Source organism: Temnothorax curvispinosus, unplaced genomic scaffold, assembly GCF_003070985.1.
Source record: "Temnothorax curvispinosus isolate PA1 unplaced genomic scaffold, ASM307098v1 QBEX01000798.1, whole genome shotgun sequence".
NCBI classification, from domain to species: domain Eukaryota; kingdom Metazoa; phylum Arthropoda; class Insecta; order Hymenoptera; family Formicidae; genus Temnothorax; species Temnothorax curvispinosus.
In genome coordinates, this window is record NW_020210578.1 from 13,499 (window position 1) to 33,457 (window position 19,959).

The window sequence follows — 19,959 nt, forward strand, 5'->3', positions numbered from 1 at the left end:
TATAAAAGTTTAAATGTGCATGTGCATATGTATCTCCATTATTATCTTCAAATTTATTATTTTTCAAAACCTACTTATAGGAATTTTTAATATTAACTATAATAACTAAACTAAAATAAATGTTTTTAAATTATATTGTCGACTTAGCACTTATCGCGTTTGTTCTCATTGCAGACCGTATTACAGGAATAAGTTGCCTCGAGTTTGCCACAAAGTATTTTAAGTGAGATTGTGCCGACATATAGGACTTTTCTTACAATCTACTTTGCAATAAGTGATATGATTACATCAGATATGAAATTCATGTTTCTTGCATTTTTAATTATTATGACATTCTCAGAAGAGTCAGAAGGAAGATTGCAGAACATATCGTCGTTTCTTCAAAACGAATTCTTAAATTTGTTCTTTCCTAAGGACCCTGGTTTAGTGAGAGTAAGAAGAATGGATCGAGTCGAAGAAATGATGAGTGGAAAAATATTGGATTTTGTAAGTAAAAATTCTTTTCAGTTTTAGTCTTGAATTTACATGTATTTTGTAGTAAATTAAATTTATCTTTGTAGTTCTATGATAAATATAGATTAAATTATATCATATACAATTTCGTCGTCTTAAATTGTTAAGCCAAAAGTGTCTAAACGTTGTGTAAATATTTTTTGACTTTTAAAATTAATCGAAATCGAAATAGAGATAAAACGATGATATCTCGCTGATGTTACATATTATATGCTATTCTTTTTTACATAGATTGGCTTGATAGAACGATATAATTATCCCGCTGAGGAGCACTACGTCACAACGGAGGATGGTTACAATTTGAAAATACACAGGATACCTGGAAGTCCATTATCGGATAATAAGAAAAAGAAGGAAATTATATTTATGCAACACGGTCTTTTGGCTTCATCTGATTCCTGGGTAATGTACGGTCCTGGTAAAGATCTTGGTACGTATATTTACTGATAACATGTAGTTGTTAATGTAACGTGCGAATCAATTCAAAGCATTGTTTAAAATTTCACCATATAGCGTTTTTGGAAAAACGCGGAAAAAAGATTTTACCTTAAAATCTTATAACTTGAAAATTATTAATGCTGTAACATTTTTGCAAGTGTGCTATTTTAAAATATAGTCAAAAAGCCTTTTTTATATAAAAATGTCAAGACAATACTATTTAATATTTTAAAATTTGAAGTATAGGTTCCAATGGAAAATCTGTACGAATAAACCGGGCTAACTAAGGACCAGCGCAGTAAATGATGCGAGAAAGTTTTATTTATATTTTTATTTTACATATTTTCCAACCTTTGACTGCGTGCCGACTAGATTTGTCAGACTTGAAACACAGCTCCGGTTGGAGTAGTAAAATCCCCCCCCTTCACCTAATTAAATAAATCGATTCGATTTAATTTTTGATGCTATATATATGCATCTAAATAATTGTAAAGAAATCATTGCAAAAAATATTAATATTTTAATATCAAGCTATTGGAAATAAAGAGTTTTTTCATGATATAGATGTCAAAGAAGATTACAAAGACATAATAGAACATTAGTTATTCTCCAATTTGAAGTGAAATTAAATAAAATTTGAAGCTTAATCAAATTATTAAAGTTTTGAAAATTGCAAAATATAATGTTTTTGAAAAACTGATTTTAAATTTTAGAAAAGAAAACACATTTTCATATACATTTCATCGATTTTGTACATCGTACTAATAGTCAATTAGCTTATTATTATCTCATGTTGCAGCATTTTTATTGACAGATCAAGGATATGACGTATGGATTGGAAATGTAAGAGGAAATAGTTACTGCAGATCGCATGTAAATATGACGACATACGATCCCAAATTCTGGCAATATAGGTAAAATACTTGTATTAAAAATTATTTTGAGCGAACATCAGATCTCAAGCTTATAAATTTTAAATCAAAAGTACGACCTGCCTAAAAATGAGATATTTATGAAGCAAAATGATAAAATAATCGTTACTTGTACTGAATAGAGTATACTTACCAAGTGATATAAATATAAAGTCAGGAATTTCTAAAAGAGTATATGCAATAAAGACGTAAAGCATGTGTGAAAATGAACAAAAGGAAACTTATAACACGTTTTATAAACGTTAAAGTTTGCACAGTATTCTCTTAATTCTCAAGATTGTAAGTCTTTTATTTCTTACTCGTTTTCTCACTGTAAATTGATTGCGTACATTTATCAAATAGAGAAGAGGGCGAGAAAATGTTTTGTAAAATAATATCATAATTCTTACTCTTTTCAGCTTTTACGAGATTGGAACAAAAGATCTGCCGGCCATGTTCGATTACATTCTCAATTATACAAAGCAAAAAGATTTATATTATATCGGTCATTCAATGGGAGGTACTACGCTGCTCACTCTTCTGTCAACAAAACCAGAATATAATATAAAAATAAAAATGGCTATTAGTCTGGCTCCTGCTTGTTTTTGGATAAAAGTGACACCTATAATTAATGAAATTGCTAACATTTATCCAATATTGATGGTAACTGCTATAATCTGCGACCCCTTATTGCAAGCAATATAGTGTTTAAAATACAATGAATCATAATTTTTATTATTTAATGTGCATGCTAAAAATACTAATACTTGATTTGTTTGTTTTACACGTGCCAGGAAGTTCTACGAGAGCGTGAAATATACGATTTTTTCCCACAATCTTTAGCGACTGTTACAGTAGGAAGAATGTTATGTAAAGATAATACGATGACTCAAATTATTTGCGTCACTGCATTATTTTTAATCGTCGGTTCTGATCCAGCACAACTTAACACTGTAAGTTTTATCATACATAAGACACACAACCCGGGAAAAAAAGATTATATATGTATAGTTATATATAATGCAATTAAATATATGAATTTTGTCTCTATATGATCATACATATAATCATATAATTACATATAATCATATATAATTATGTATAATCATATATGACCATAAAATATAGTCAATATATATATTCAAAAAGAAAGAGTTCTGTTAACTTCGATTATAAGAATAAAGATTTATTTGATTGATAAAATAAGTGTAAGGGAGACCGGGGCTAGACCGCTAGTTTTTTTTGGTGCCGATTTTTAACAACAAAATAAATGATTGTAGTTAAATGTGATATACCACTGTAAAGAGTGAACCTTTAGCTACAAAATTTATACAGAAAATTTTTATCTACGTCGCTTTGTTTAACCGATATAGAGCAAAAACGACAACGGTGCAAAAATTGAAATCTCAAAAATGCCGGGGTTGAACCGTTACCCCCCGGGGTAAATCCGTTACACTGCATTTTCAATACATATACGTACATCTAATCCTGAAAAATGATAGGATACATTTTAATAATTGTTTTTTAAGAGAAAAATAAAAATTTATTTCAAATTTTTATGCGAAACATTAAAAAATAATTGTTTTACCTACTCCATAAAACAATTTAGGCAGGTGAATACAGATCCTGACGAGTGCACGACGACGATGACGACGGCCACGACCACCACCACCACCATCACCACCACGACGACGACGATGACGGCCACGACCAACACCACGACGACGACGACGACGACCACGACTATCACCACCACCACGACGACGACGACGACGACGACGACGATCTACCGCGGCCGGGACGATCTACCATGCACGCGCGTGGCATGTCAACTCTCGCGCGGAAATCGCGGAATCTCAGAGTCGTGCCGTGAGCGCGAGCGATCTCGAAAACAACAGTCCGCCATCTTTTTGGTCGGCCAAAACACCCGTTTTGCGACGATACGTACGTACCATTTCCCTCCTATACAAACTGACGCATGTGCAAGGGAAAACAGAATCACGCCGCTCGAGGGAAACCTAACCTGAAATCGCCGTGAGCTGAAGTCGTGCGCCCGGCGCGCCACAGTGACAAGACTAGCCCCGGGTGCTCACTAGCGGATAAGCCCCAAACATAAGTTTCAGATTTGATCGCCCACGAAATATTAGACATTAACGATAATGAAAAAACTACACTGGATTCGTGTTCAGCATGCATTACTCTTTATAATCACGTACCTCGAGATTTGGCGAGTAAATATTATTGCAGATATTACAATATTTCCACGCGCAGAAAATTTCACTTTTACCTTCCAAAAACACGTATGCCCTCGTAATAATCATAACACGGCAGATAACCTGCCGAAACTCCGTTGGTCACATGGGTACCATAAGCGGCATTTACAATGTTAATAGCGAGTTCGCACAATATACAGGTTCCGAGATATTTGATTTTGCAGATTTACCCCGTTAGCGGTTTAACCCCGGTCTCCCCTATATTTTTTCAAAAGCTAGAATCAAAAGTGAATTGATTTACATGATATTTATATATAACTTGACGCTGCTTGGCGTACTTCTGTGTCTTGATACCCTTCTTATACCACTGTTTGTCAAATTTTAAATACGAGAAACAAATCCCATCGGATGCCATCATCGGATAATCCGAATTTAAAGTTTATATATGGTTATATATAATCATATATAATCTACATGGATAAATTCTTATATATAATTTATATATAAGTTTATGTATAAATTATAAGAACTCATATATAATCATGTCAAATTGTATATAAAACATTATATATATATATTTAAATATATTTTAATCGCCTGTATAATATTATATCCCAGATAGCAGAGTAACGTCAAATAACGTGTTAATAACGTCTTATAATGACATCCTCTAACGTCAATAAGACGTCTTTAGACGTCATCTTGCTACTTGGGATATAATCATGTAGGATTATATGTACTTCCATATAAATCTTACATTTATCCATACCACAGTATAAGTATAAGAACATCCATTGTTCTTCGTGGCAAACGTCCGCCATGATGTTGATTGCCTGATCGTGTTTTATTTGAACCGCTTACTAGAAACCGCTTGATAATTATATAAGAAGTGAAAAAAAATATAAGAAATATATTAATTAAATATTCGAAGCAAAAATGTTACAACACACGTACATAAGTAAAAAATACATGCGCGGTTTATTTGAATAATAGAAACCGCTTGATAATTATATAAGAAATGAAAAAAATATAAGAAATATTATATTAATTAAATATTTGAAGCAAAAATGTCCCGACACATTTTATTCATATTTTAAGTAAATAATACACATTTTTTACATTGTAAGTAAAAAATACACAATTTATTTACATTGGAAGTAAAATATAAATTTTAAAATGCATTATATAATATATAATTAGTATTAACAATACATAATTTTAGAAATAGAATGGTTTGTTCCGCCAACAATAATCAACAAGAAACGTTTATTAGTTTCGACTTCTAATGGCAATATAAATTGAAACGTTGCTACGTTTCGACCCCTCGGATCGGGTCCTTATCAAGCAATCTGGTAACTATTCCTTGTCACAAACTTAAACGTCGGCATTCTCGAAAATTTTGCCCGAAATAATCAACTGATCGCTGGAAACAATGGTCAGTGAGCAATGTAAAAAAGTATGCAGTTAAATGCGAGCAGAAAATAACTCACACGTGTAAGTCGGTGACAGTGGAGAACGCATTAAAAATATAAACGAGTGACCACTGCGATGAAGCGTTGTCAGTATTGAAATTTTCTACGGAGCAGAACATTATCGTGGAGCGACGACCAACGCGTGTTAACATGTCGTAGTTGAGAGGTATACATAATTTTATTATGTTTCCTTTGTTTTTTAAACTCGGTTAATAAATTTCAAAGTATAAAATATACGAACTCTAAAATATAAAGTTTAACTAAATAATTTCTCGGAAAATTTGAACATGAATGGGAAAACTCTATTTTTGAAAGAATATTTATAAAAGTTTGCACTACGTTAGGTTGTTTAATAATAGAGAAATTTTCAAAAAATTTTGTATGCAATTCTTTAATATAACGTTTAAATATAGAACTTGGAATAAGCAAACGACCAAACGTATTTTCTGTATTATTATATGCTCTGAAGTAACTATATAATTTTAAGGTATTTACATCACTATTTTTTTCTAAAAGTAATTTACATGTTTTACATGTATGCTTTACGAAACAACGTTTTAATAAATATCCACAAATATAAGTAAATGCATTTTTATTTTTTTTTTCTTTATAACTCATAATTTTATTTAAAAAAATTTTTTTTTAAATAAATACAAATACAATTCAACTAACGCGCCGATGTATCTAACCCAAATGAACTGTCAGATGATAGCCGCCATGTTATTGATTGCCAAAGTCGCCATATTAATTTACCAACTTCTTAGGGGAGTGAACCTACTGTTCTTACTTATACTGTGTCCATACTAGGGCTGTTATTTTTGACAACTTCGAAACTCCGAAGCTTCGAAACAATTCGAAGCTTTGAAGTTGACTTCGAACTTTCGAAGCTTCGAATATCGAATTCTTCGAAGCAAATTACCAGCCCTAATTTGGATACCCGTATCGACGCGAGTATAACAGCGTATGCTATAGATATCTGTATATTACACGGAGACGCGTATATGCAGAGTAATAAAACATAAATTCTCGCACGCTTCAAAAATGGATAAAGTATATATGAAAAAATGCTTTTATTAACTTTCCATTTTTTCGCTACCTTCTTAGTGCATACATGGGTCTATCATGTTTAACACTATTTTCCCTACCTTAAGGGGTCTGCCACCATGACCGTCTCCAAAACAAGCATAGGTCGTAATACTTAAGGAGAGCTCCCTCCTCACCGATTTCGCAGAATTTAGGCTTAATCGACGCGTTTTTGCACAAAACGAACGAATCTGGCAGAAAAAAGTCCCGCTCTGCCCCGCGAAGCGAGATATTAACTGTTAAAGTTGACGACTATCAGCTAGATTATGAAATCTATATAGCTATCATACCGACGAATCATATTACTGTGTTTCGTTAATCTCAACGCTTAATATCTGTAACAGAAATAATTTGTTAAAGCAGAGAACAGTTGATATATGAAAAATACATATTTATGTGTATTTTTCATATATATACTAATTATTCTCTGCTTTAATAATTTTATTTCTGTTTCGTTAACTTTAACGCTTAATAGCCGCGTATACAGTTATCACGTGTATTTTAAGGAAATGTTAGATCTCAACTTTAATCCAATTAATAAATAATAAAATTTAATATATGGTTTTCAAGTTTGTGGTTTTGGTTACAACAGAGAATATTTTGGAACACAAATTATTTCTGTTACAGATATTAAGCGTTGAAGTTAACGAAACAGAAATAAAATTGTTAAAGCAGATAATAGTTGGTATATGAAAAGTACATATTTATATGTACTTTTCATATACCAACCATTCTCTGCTTTAACAATAAATTATTTCTGTTACAGATAGCGTTTAAGTTAACAAAACATAAATAATTTGTTAAAACAGAGAATAGTTGGTATATGAAAAGTACACATAAATATGTACTTTTCATATATCAACTATTCTCTGCTTTAACAAATTATTTCTGTTACAGATATTAAGTTAAGATTAACGAAACACAGTAATATGATTCGTTGGTATGATAGCTAGGTTTTATAACCTGATAGTTGTCAACTTTAACAGTTAATATCTCGCTTCGTGGGACAGAGCGGGACTTTTTTCTGCCAGATTCGTTCGTTTTGTGCAAAAACGCGTCAATTAAGCCTAAATTCAGCGAAATCGGTAAGGAAGGAGCTCTCCTTAAGTATTACCCAAGCATAAAATCTAGATTTTTTTCTCCGCAATTATTGCGTAAAATTAATTTACATTTGAGAGGTCTATTCTACATAATTTTAAGTATAAGTCATAAAAATTTCATTCGATTTTATTAATAATTGTGACCAGTACAGTAATTCTTGTGAAGCGGCGCTGCCTCTGCACGGACGGGCGACATTTTCACGCCCACATAGATAGTTTGAAACCATTAAATAAAGAATTTTCTTGTAAATAAAGAAAATAGCTAAAACCTAGCATAACGTTTTCAATTTTCTCGAAAATTGTGGAAATGCGCTCGATTCTAAAATCAAACATCGGTTTTTGCCTCCAAATAACAAATTAAAAAAAAATGTTATTAAAAAACGGTGCAACATATCCAAAAAGTCCTATGCTAGGTTGGAAAAAATCTATTTAGACATATTCCTGCCAAATTTCAAGTCAATCGGACCATTAGTTTCGGCTGTACAACGTCGCCCGACTTGAAAAATGTAGTTTCAAGAAAAACACAAAAGAAAAAAGACTCAAGTTTCTTATGTGATAAAATTGCATTTTTTAGCTCATTGGCCTTAGCTCAAAATGTTCTTAAGAAACTTTCAAACTTAAAGAAAATTAAAAAAAAAAAAAAAAAAAAAAAAAAATCGAAAAAATATAGTTGCATGGTAGCATGACCCCTTAAAGTATTTTAAAAAATCTGAAAAAATTCACAAAACATCTGTTTACATTGTAGTTGACGATTTTAGTTTTTTGATGAACATAGTTTATTTAATATTTTATCTTTAATGAACTTTGAATAAAATTAGCAAAATTATTACTTAGAAAAAAGATGACATCTAGTGTATACGTGGGTCTGAGACGTCCGTGCGAGATTTGACTTGCTCGGTAAGCGGAGATATATTAATCTTTCGTAACAGTTCTGGGTACCTCTTGAGTTCCTTCTCCCGCACTTACTTCTTTAAGAAGGAGAGCTAGACAGGCAGGCTTGTCAGTTTTACAGTTACAAGCCGATATTATTTTGGCTCGGTGTCCGAAAGATCAATATATATCGCCGAATACCGAGCAAGTATTGGGATCTGACATGGAGGCGGGGCTTAACTAAATATGGCGCAAAACGGCTAACACTTTCCCATATAAAGGGTCACTTTTTTCATTTTTAATGCACTTTTCCAGACTTTATTAAAACGATCAATTTTCTCTAAATTGCCAAATAAATGTTTGACGTGTATAAAGCACTAATTTTGGGGCTAGAAAAGCAATAAAATCGAACATTTAAAGTTTTTAGAGCCTTATTTTCACAACCGCGAACTGAATAATTAATTCTGCTCATAGATTTTTAACGCGGAGAATAAAATTTAACATCCATAATAATACAAATACAACGCAAAGCCGGTACGACTGCACGCCAATACAATGCCACGAGATGTGAGCCCTCAATGTTTTCACTTTCGACCATCAGATGTCATGGCGACGAATGTCAGATCACAATACGCGTTTCCGTGTAATATACAGAATCTGTAGCATTGTAGCATACGCTGTTATATGCGCGTCAATACCCGTATTCACGCGGGTATAGCGGGTATCCGTATTGACACGGGTAGCTGGTACCCGCATCGATACGGATACCCACATCGTACGGGTACTCGAATTATCTAGGCACTCGTGGAACCGATCCAGATCCGTATACACGGGTTACGGACGAACGGGCGGGTACTCGGGCACCTGTGGGTATCCGTTTCTTTTTCCGAGCTCTAGTTATAATACTTCAAAATTGTAATTTAGGAATAATTATATATTTTTTAAGCACATATATTAATTAATTCTTTTTATTTAGAATATTTTTAGCGTTCTCTAAATGAATTCGCCATTCACACAAATATATTTTTTGAAACTTTGAAGCTTCGAATATCGAAACTTTCGAAGCAAATCACCAGCTCTAATCCATACATGAGTGCATATATGATCTAGTGTTCATATCTAGTTATATTTAGCATTATATATGTCTATGGCATATATAATGATATATGGACCCATATATAATTTTATATAAAGTACCAAATTTCATATATAATTACATATAATCATATATATATATGTTTATAATTATACATAATCTTCTTTTTCCCGGGAAAAGTCAAACGTAATACGATGTTTATAATGTGTGTAAATACTTATATTTTATGATTTTTCTAATTTTTTATAATGAAATAAACTTACTGTGACGGTTCTAGCCACTCCCTAATCTCCTTTTCTAGTTTCAGTCGCTTTATGCCTTTTTATTTATATAAATTATTTCTGTTATAGACAATCCTGCCAGATTTATTCTCCTATCTTCCAGCTGGTACTTCTACACAAACATTAGAGCATTTTTACCAAAATATACGTATAAGTGAGTATTCCCTCTTTTCTAAAACAGAATATAAAACCTTATTATATATATATGTTACAGTTAAAACCCGAAATCCGTCAAAACCCGAATTTACTGGTAAATTCTAATTTTAACTAAGCCCTTTCGGTAATTCGCGTTCTAACTGAAAGAATTTAGTTAAAACTAGAATTGACCGAATGCTTTAGTACATTCGCGTTTTAACTAAAATAATTCAGTTAAAATTAGAATTAACTGACCGCTTTAGTAAATTCGCGTTTTAACTAAAATAATTTAGTTAAAACTAGAATTGATTGATTGCTTTTAGTGAATTCGCGTTCTAACGTGTCGCCGGCGCGCTTGTCAATTGTCTAATACGTGTAGTCGTGCAAGTCAGTACTTTTGTAGACGGTGCTGATCGTCCACAACGCGATGTGTGCATTTGAGAAACGTCCACGACGCGTTCTGTATAAAATGTATGTACTTTAAGTTATAAAGCGAGGTCCACGTTGCCTACCGGCGGAGGTGGGTACGGGAGGGGGGCCGAAGGCTCTCCCTTGCACCCCCGCGCGCGCGCGCGCGCGCGTGTGTGGAGGTAATTCAAACCTTCAATTTGAAGTATCAATCATAAAATTATAAACAATTTAATTTTTTAAATATATTTTTATTTAAAAAATGAAGCAACTAGGGGTATAGTCGTTTGTTTACTCAAAAAATCATAACTTTAAGACAAATGAAGATATCAAAACAAATAAAAAAAAATTGAAGGGGAAAAGTGTAGCTCTCATAAAAAAAATATTGCATGCAATTATTTTGAAATTAAATGCTTAAGTTTGCGACCTCAAAATTGCCAATAAATTAGCCCCAAATTTCCTAGTAAAAACAGTAATAAATATATAATAATTCAAAAATTAGTAATAAAATCAATAAAAAGTCAATAGTTAAGGGTCACATTCTTCTCCTCGCGAGGACGCAATGTTCAAGAAACTTCCTCGCCTGACCGTGCGCCATTTCCTAGAAAAATTGAACAAAAATATTTTTGTAATTTTTTTTTCGCGGTCAGATGTTTTTGTGACACTTTTACGGACACAATGAATACTTTAAAACGGAAAAACAAAAAAAAGTTATTTACAGTTTTGACTAACGTTGACTCAAAAGGTGGGTCGTTTTCGTCCGGAGAAGAATTCAAGTGTCTGCTGCGACGGCCGGAGGTGGAAGGGCACGGTGAAAGTCGGTAAGCGGGTCCTCAAGGAGCATAATTTTTTTTTACGGAGGCATAGTAGCACCCTCCCTTCCCGTGTTCAAAAGTTACAACTACATTTGATTTTTGCCCGGACGAAAACGACCCATGTTTGCAGACTAAGGGTTAAGGATTAACTTTTAATTGAAAGTTAACTATCACTTGAAGGTTAACCATCATCCAAAGGATAACCCTTAAAAAGTTGGGTGTGATTTCGGACCGCCAATTGAAGGTTAACTTTCAAATGATGGTTAATCTTCAATTAGCGGTCCAAAATCACACCCAATTTTAAGGGTTTTTCTATGGTGTCTTTTTAACGGTTAACACCAAAAGTTGAGTGTATTTTTCCATAAGGGAATTCTCTTTTATAAAGCAATATTCTAGTTGATGTGATGTTACAATAAACATTTCTTGTCGTTTAAGATAAAATATTACTGAAGGATGTAAATTAATTATTTACATAATTTTCTACTACAGGTTAATTTATAATTATATGCATGTAATTATTTAATTTTTTTTCAAATATATTTTTAAGTTATAGGCACGCATTTCTAGATGTACGATTAATTTAATATTGATTGTTGCTTGTTGCAGATGACTTTAGAAACTATGATTATGGAATAGCTGAAAACTATAAGCGATACAAACAGAAAACACCCCCAAGTTATGATCTCAAAAAGATAATTGCTCCAATAATTATATTTTACTCAACAAATGATATGATTGTCACAGAAGAGGTAACAGTTACGTTAAGTTTTTTATTGTCTAATTTTTACTCACAAGTAAAAGCAAAAGAAAGAAATATTTACACAAACATGATGAAATGGTAATCACGTAAATTGTTAACAATACGAAAGAATCCGATTAAATGTAATGCAAAGTATAAAAAGAAAAACAGCTGATTTATATCAATCAGGTCGATTTTCTACTCTTCATGTATTTAAATCATCTCGTTATTAATATCGTTCTTTCATTCATTATTGGGTTTTTGATTTTCAGAATGCGTTGGAACTTGGCAAACACTTACCAAATGTTCTTCTAACTGAGAAAGTTCCATTTAAACTTTTCAATCATGCAGATTTCGTGTGGGCAATCAACGCGAAAACTCTTTTATACGATCGTGTGTTGGAACTAATACAAAAGTTTGATACTGACCAAAATAAGTCTATGAAATAAATTTAATCGATAAATGTAAATTAAATGGAGAGAAATCCTAAACTCTCCGTACATATAATTTGAAATGGTAGTAAACGTAGAATTGCTAAAAAATTGATTAAATAACTATATGCGTGCGCGCGCGCGCGCGTGTGTGTGTATTTCTTTAAATTCACATAAAATTTGTCAATATAAAATTATTGCAATTATTATGTTAATTAGGCTATGTTGTGATAAGATTAAAAAGAGAACACTATGAGATAAACTACCCATACAGCAAAAAATATTTTGGTAAAACTCCACAATTACGGCCTATACGAGAAATTAATTGGAAGTAAATCTTATGTATTCTTGTCCCCTGAATCCGAAACTGTTTGATAAAACTTGGGGGTCGCTTGTATTTTCTAAGATATCGTCATGAAAATGAGAAAAAATGCGGTAAATATTTAGTATTAAGGAGCCACTCCCAATTTCCATAATTTTGTAATATATTGTCAAGGACATGACCCTGAGTAACACTTTTCCTTGAAACTTAATCGGCGGTCATTGCTTATTTAAAAGTTATGAACAAAAATAGAGAAATATAAGAGTTTTGTCGGTTCTGTCAATGCTAAGGGAAGTAATTTACTGATATGTGTGTATAGACAGTGCACACTTAAGCGGGAGAGGAGCGGTAGCCCCTCCCCCGCAAGCAGAGAAGGGTGGGAGTGGACCTTGTTTCGCCTAGAAAGTTGAAAACGCGAACCGTTCAATGATAAATCTCGTTTTGCCCTATAAGCAGATATGGGGTGGGATGGAGTGAACCTCGCTTCGCGTGAATGGTTTTCTGGACAGCATTATACTTTCCACGCAAAGCGAGGTCCCCCACCAACCTCTGCTTGCGGGAGAGGGGCGGCAGCCCCTCTCCCGCCTATATGTGTAGGATAAAGTGCACATTTCGGATCAGATTTTATAAATGCAGATCAGCAAATTTGTAATGCCTCTCTAGCCGGCTGTATTTATCATATGTGGATTTTTTTCGCTATTGTCTATAGCTATCCCTTATAGACAACTAGCGAAAAAAATCCACATATGATAGGTACAGTCGGTTAGAGAGGCATTACTGCTGATCCGAATTAAGAATCTGATCCGAAATATGCACTTTACCCTACTGTCAATATCTTAGATCATAACTGGAAGAAGAATTGCTTATACCTTCCTTGAACAAGCCTGATAAAATTTGGAGCTGTTATGTGTTTGTTATGATTTTCGTATCGTGACAACACGAGATCTGTGTTTACTTGATTTTTCGTCGGACCCTAAAGTATACATCTTATCTTAGAAAATACAAGCGACCTCTAAGTTTTATCAACAATTTCGGATTCAGAGGGCAAGAATACATAAGATTTACCCCCTGCCAATTGATTTCTCGTATAGGCCCTAATTGTGGAGTTTTACCAATATTTTTAAAAAATATTTCTACATATTTCTATAAAAACATTGTAAGAAACATTTTAAAATAGTTTAAAAACCTTTTGTGATAACATTTTTAAGAATATTTTAAGAATCTTTTAAAAAAATTTTTTTAAATGTTCTTTATCACTCAGACAATATTTTCTTAAATATTTGAAATATATTTTTGAAATATTAATTCAAATCTACATATTTATTGTTTTATAATCTTGTTCCAAAATATTTAAAAAATATTTTAAATTTATTATAATTTATTATTGGTTCTATAAACTTTTTTTCAAATATTTTTGAAATATTATGAAATATTCTTAATTAAGAAAAATGCATGGTAGCGCATTTTTTTATGCTAGTTTGCAACGACGCCGCTAAGCGGCGCATAATGGTAAGACTAACTCGTAAGTAAATTTTAGTTGGAGGCTAATATGAGCAAACCTTCGGCGAAGCAAAATCATGACATTCGCAAGACATATCTTTGCCAGCAATACAATATAAGGCTCACCTTGCAACCGTATGCGTTATGTCGGCAACCGAGGGGAACGAGGACAACCACGCAACCCACGCGGGGAAGCGCGGAGGGCCTCCATCGACTAGTTCCGTCCGACGCGGTAGTAAGTAAGTTAGGGTTAAGTAGCGCGACAACGTGCACCGAGCTACGGCACACCTGGGTGTAAGAATTACTTTTGCCGAGCCATATACATTTAGTTTTCCTTGGCACTTAGGTGCCCGGCTCGGCCGTGAAAATTTATTTGTTCGTTTTGATGGCGCGTGGATCGAGACATAGCGTGGACAATTCAGGCGGCGGGCCACACGCGAGCTTCATACGGAGGGCTCCCGGACGTGAAAGCGAGCCGAGATACGGAATCAGGGTGGCCGGGAGATACGATGCGAGCCCGCGGACACAAATTGCCTAACCGAGCGGCGCGCGCAGCGGAAAATCATCCATGACGCACCGCAGCGGCGCAAAATAGAGCCAGGGCCGGATAGCGTCGCGATCCGGGCACCAGGTAAGGAGATTGCGGACCAGGCGTTATCCCCAGGGAAAACCATGCGATGATTCGAGAACATGACCTGGGACACCCGGGGAACCGATTGCCGTCGAAATCCGACCGTCCGGACGGAAGTTACGGGGACGGTCCACAAACTCGCTACCCGGATATTGGCTACAAGAACAACGCGCCGAATCTAGCGATTAAGGATTGGGGAAGCGATCACCGGAGGTTGCCTTCAACGGCAGACACCGCGAAGTATACCTGGACATCTTCTCCAGGAAGTCGGTCCGGAAACGTTTATAGAAGCGTCGGAGACGACGTGCGCGCAGGTCGGCGTCGTAGAAATCCGAAAAATAAAGGGGGTGGAAAACCACTACCCGGGCGAGAAAGTGCGTCGTCCGTAAGGCGAGGCGCGTGGAATTTTCCGTCGGGAACATCTGGCACGTTCGCAAGTGGTAAACAACTCTTGTTATTGCGTCGCGTGAAAAATTACAGAAAGAGAAAGCGGCCATGGAGCCGTGGTGGGGGTAAAACCTCGAAGGTGGGGGGCCACAGCGAGCGACGACACTCGAGGCAGTCTCTCGGGGGCGATCGCAGAGGTAACACCTATCTCGCGCGTATATCTCGGTGTGTCGTGCTAAGTCCCGCGATAATTACCGGAGTTACGAAATAAGATTACCTCGACGTCCAAAATAACCGGGAACGCCCGCATAACGCGTTAACATTCGTCATTACGAAGGCGAACGGCATTATAGTGCCAGCTTAGAATACGAAATTACGCACTTGGCGAGACGTGCGACCGCTATCTTGCGCGGGATCGATAATTGTGAACAACCATCTGTGTGAAACAAATATTCTGAATAAATGGAATAATCATTTGTGAAAATATCTACGGAATTATCAATTACTTACCTTCTACTTACCTGATCAAGCGGATGTCAGCCATCTTGGGCAGGAGTTGATCCGGGTCGGAGATTATCATCGGTGCTTCAACAGTCGATGACGCAGATGAGCCATCCGTGGCGGGAACCTGAAAATAAGCAGTATTAATTAAGTTAATTAACCACGATACTTATACTTACCTCGGTCGAGCGGTGGTCGTCTATCTTGTTCGTGTGTTGATCCTGGTCGGTGGTCAGCATCAATGATCCATGGGTCGGCGACGCAGACGAGGCATCCGTGATGGAAACCTGAAAATAAGAAGAAATAATTAAGTTAATTAACCATAGTACTGATCAGGGAGTAAGATATAAGAAGACTGATTTCCATACTTGGTACCCGCAAAAACCTGGCCTGATTTTGGGCGAAAGTTGAGTGTTAAATGTTACCACTCGCGGCGCTTGTGTTCCATCATCGGTGGGTCACGTGACGATCCGTTTCAATATTCAAGTGTTAACTTGGCGACAACAGTACGTGCCGAAACGTCACGATAAAAAATTTTTATATAAAACAAATATCTAAATATATATAATTATATAATATTATATAAAATATCATATAAAATATGTTTATATATAAGTTTTTTTTTCTTCTGTATATAATCTCTGTTTGTATGTACGGGAAAAATAATAAGAAAAAGAATTAGAAAATAATATGATTATATATGATTATATATGAACTAGTTTTTCACATTTGCACAGACTATTTATTTTTTTTAATGCAAAAATTATCCTTTTAATTATTTTTTAATTCTTTTTCTTATTATTTGTCTTGTACACACGAACAAAGATCATACAAAAAAAAGAAAGGTAAATGTGTACAATTAAGGCCCCACCTCCGATGACCTTGACCTTGACATATGTTGTTAAGGTCACTTTCCTGAGTGACCTTCAGAAAGTTTTAGTTGGGGGTCGCTTCTTATTAAAAAGTTATAAACAAAAAAAGTTTCAAAAATATAGCCGTTATTTTAAGTACTGAGAGGCGTAAACGACTAATATTACGTTTTTCTTTAAAGCAGAGAATACTTTATTTCGCGAGAAAGTCGCTGCTTTACCAAAACACAACATTTAAAGTAGTAAATTGTTGATAAATTGAAGTCTTTTTGTTAAAGCAGAGAATACTTACATGGGTTAGATGACGCGCTTTAAACAGTTGAATACTTTTAAAGCGCGTTATCTAACACATGTGGCATCTCGCATATTAACTTTCCACGCATGAAAAGTTCACGCATACACTTTCCACGCGAACCGAGGTTCACCCACACCCCTCCCCCTGCTTTCGGGGGAGGTGCGGTAGCCCCGAAATAGTTCGGGCCGGCCCGAAGCAGGGGGGGTGTGCGTGAACCTTGGTTCGCGTGAAAAGTGTATGCGTGAACTATTTCGGGGCTACCGCACCTCCCCCAAAAGCAGGGGGGGGTGCGTGAACCTCGGTTCGCGTGGAAAGTGTATGCGTGAACTATTTCGGGACTACCGCACCTCCCCCGAAAGCAGGGGGGGGGGTGTGCGTGAACCTCGGTTCGCGTGAAAAGTGTATGCGTGAACTATTTCGGGACTACCGCACCTCCCCCGAAAGCAGGGGAGGTGTGCGTAAACCTCGGTTTGCGTGAAAAGTGTATGCGCGAACTATTTCGACATATATATTAGTCATTTATGCCTTCCAATACTCAAAATAGCTGCTATATTTTCCAAACTTTTTTTGTTTATAACTTTGTAATAAGAAGCGACCCCCGACTAAAACCTTCTGAAGGTCACTCAGGAGGGTGACCTTGACAACATATGTCAAGGTCAAGGTCATCTGAAGTGGGGCCTTAATTGTAAACATTTACCATTTAAATATGTTTTTATATAAAAATTTTTTTAGTGCATCGAAACGTTTACGTTTCATTCCTCGTTCTCTGAAGAAAATGTGTCAGTTTCCGCATCTACTAAGGCATGTTTGAAACGCAAAAGATCATGTTCGAAACGCAAGTCTTTGAATGATGCAAAAAGTCGTATAAATGTCCAGAACATGTAAATAAATATTATAAATATAAATAAATATATCATAAATATATATAAATATATTATAAATATTATCACTTTTCTTATACACTAAGAAAAAAAGTTGTTGCTTCAATTAAAGTGCTATCACGGTGTCCGAAAGTAGAATTAGAATCGGGCAATAACGCAAAGAGACGTCGATGGTTTTCTTCTCGAGACATGTCGAGAGAATTTGGTGAAAGGAAAAACACCGTATTATTTGTTATTCCTCCTGTTTGTCATTGGTGAGTCGGAGGTAAAGTCGAAAAGTCACGCGGTGAAATTGACAACAACCAACGGCAATCAGGACAGCCTCCGTATAGCGGAGTGCTCCAAGCACGTGCGCTTCCATCACGTGACGTCTCATCCACCAACCCCGTCACGGAAATCGGCGTGGAGACGTGACGTAACCAGCTCCGGTCCTATATTATGCAACGCGACGCTACGCGGTGACCGCCAATTCCTTCAAGGGAAGCGAGTCCATTGGTCTGATGGATGAGACGTCACACCGTCACCGAACTTATAAATAAATGTAGCGCGGTAATGGAAGAGGACTTGTTCGCTCTCGCTCGCAATAGACACCGTCGTCTCTCGTAAAGCAAGTTGTCGCGAATCTGAAACAAAAATTGTGATCATTCGAGAACTTTCTTGTAGACTGTTTGTGAAAATAAACTCATCGTTATTAAAATCAGAACTCTGTCGAGATCCAAAACCGATCCTCCCGTTCCTGACCAACCATCGCGCGCGCTCAAACACACGGAGTGCCAAACACATCTGGATTTATTAAACCAATAATTAAATTATTTATTTTTATAATCAAATCTAATAATAATAATTAAGTTATTGGTTTAATAATCCAGATATTTGGGTCTAATAATAATACAATTGAATTAACTACTTATGTTTTTGGCACCCCGTAATAGCACATGTAATTGATTTTTTTTTCAGTGTACTTCAATGGGTGCGTTCGGTTTGGACGCTCACGTGCTGTAAGCGCTTATGAGCATTACTCACGTCGTTCGCTTTGGCGTTGTAAGCGCTTACGGATCGACTAATGACGTCATCGTTGACGTCATAACTTCTGCTGACAAACGCTTATTTCTGCAAGGTAGGGCAGTGTGAGCGTGATCAAGCGTAAGCGCTTACGTTCATTTCGGAACGCATTGTTAGCGAATTGCATATCAACAAACATGTCGTCGAATCGAATTATAGACGGAAAAATTGTAACGATATTCCAATTTCCAGCATTTAACGCGGTGGCTTTCCCTACGTTGAATTTCTCATAAATGGATCTCTACATAATTTAAATATTAAGCAAGGAAAAATTATATGCATACACAAATATAAATTAAAAATTGAATAAACGAAATATATATAGGCTCTCCTGAATAAATCAAATAAAGGGAAGTGAGAGAGGCAATCAGAGCCACGCGTGGTAATTAATGCGCAATCAAAATAAGTCAATAATAAAATATATTAGTTAATACAAATTCGGACGTTTCAACACTTTTTTGTGTCATCTTCAGCGTAAAAATGAAAATAATACATGAAAATTTCAAACGATAAATTACAGTCAATCGCGATAAAATGAGTCAATCAGTAGAAAAGCGCAGTCAAATCAATAAAATAAAAATCATACGAATGTTCGGTAGTCTGTCAGGATATGCAAATGCTCCGAATCGATCGCACCTTCGACGTTTACTCCTGGGTTGGAAGACCAGATAGAAAGGAGAGATTCGATTATTGTCCTTTCTAAACCGTGAATCAGAGTCGCAATTGCGATATTAATATGTTAAAAAACGCAATGTATCAGTATTAAAATTACAATCACAAATTATTATTTACGGAGCATTACAGACCAGTAAGTCGCAGTGTTAAAAATGTACATACCTGTCGCTCTGACATGTCGTGAGTGAAGCGTTAGTAGAAATTGGAAGATTAACATAATAAAAACGGTGTGTACATGAGTTAATGGCGGGGATAAAAATTCACAACGAACAACACGAGCCAGAGACAGAAGCGAAAAACGCGCCGAGTTCCGAACGCTCGGTTCGACACG

At 35.4% G+C, this 19,959-nt stretch overlaps 2 protein-coding genes across 2 annotated transcripts; both read left to right on the top strand.

The window, feature by feature from the left end:
• The first annotated feature begins 189 nt into the window (after positions 1-189).
• On the top strand, positions 190-12,678 carry LOC112458364 (lipase 3-like). Its single transcript, XM_025021969.1, has 8 exons — positions 190-486; positions 745-943; positions 1,751-1,865; positions 2,282-2,525; positions 2,657-2,815; positions 10,047-10,131; positions 11,942-12,084; positions 12,347-12,678. Exons 1-8 carry the CDS (start codon positions 280-282, stop codon positions 12,521-12,523), a joined length of 1,329 nt encoding a protein of 442 aa, XP_024877737.1. The 5' UTR covers positions 190-279; the 3' UTR covers positions 12,524-12,678.
• Positions 12,679-14,352: 1,674 nt separating this feature from the next.
• Positions 14,353-14,886, top strand: LOC112458384. Its single transcript, XM_025021990.1, has 2 exons — positions 14,353-14,562; positions 14,674-14,886. The coding sequence occupies exons 1-2, from the start codon at positions 14,377-14,379 to the stop codon at positions 14,863-14,865; spliced, it is 378 nt and encodes a 125-aa protein (XP_024877758.1). The 5' UTR covers positions 14,353-14,376; the 3' UTR covers positions 14,866-14,886.
• The last annotated feature ends 5,073 nt before the right edge of the window (positions 14,887-19,959 follow it).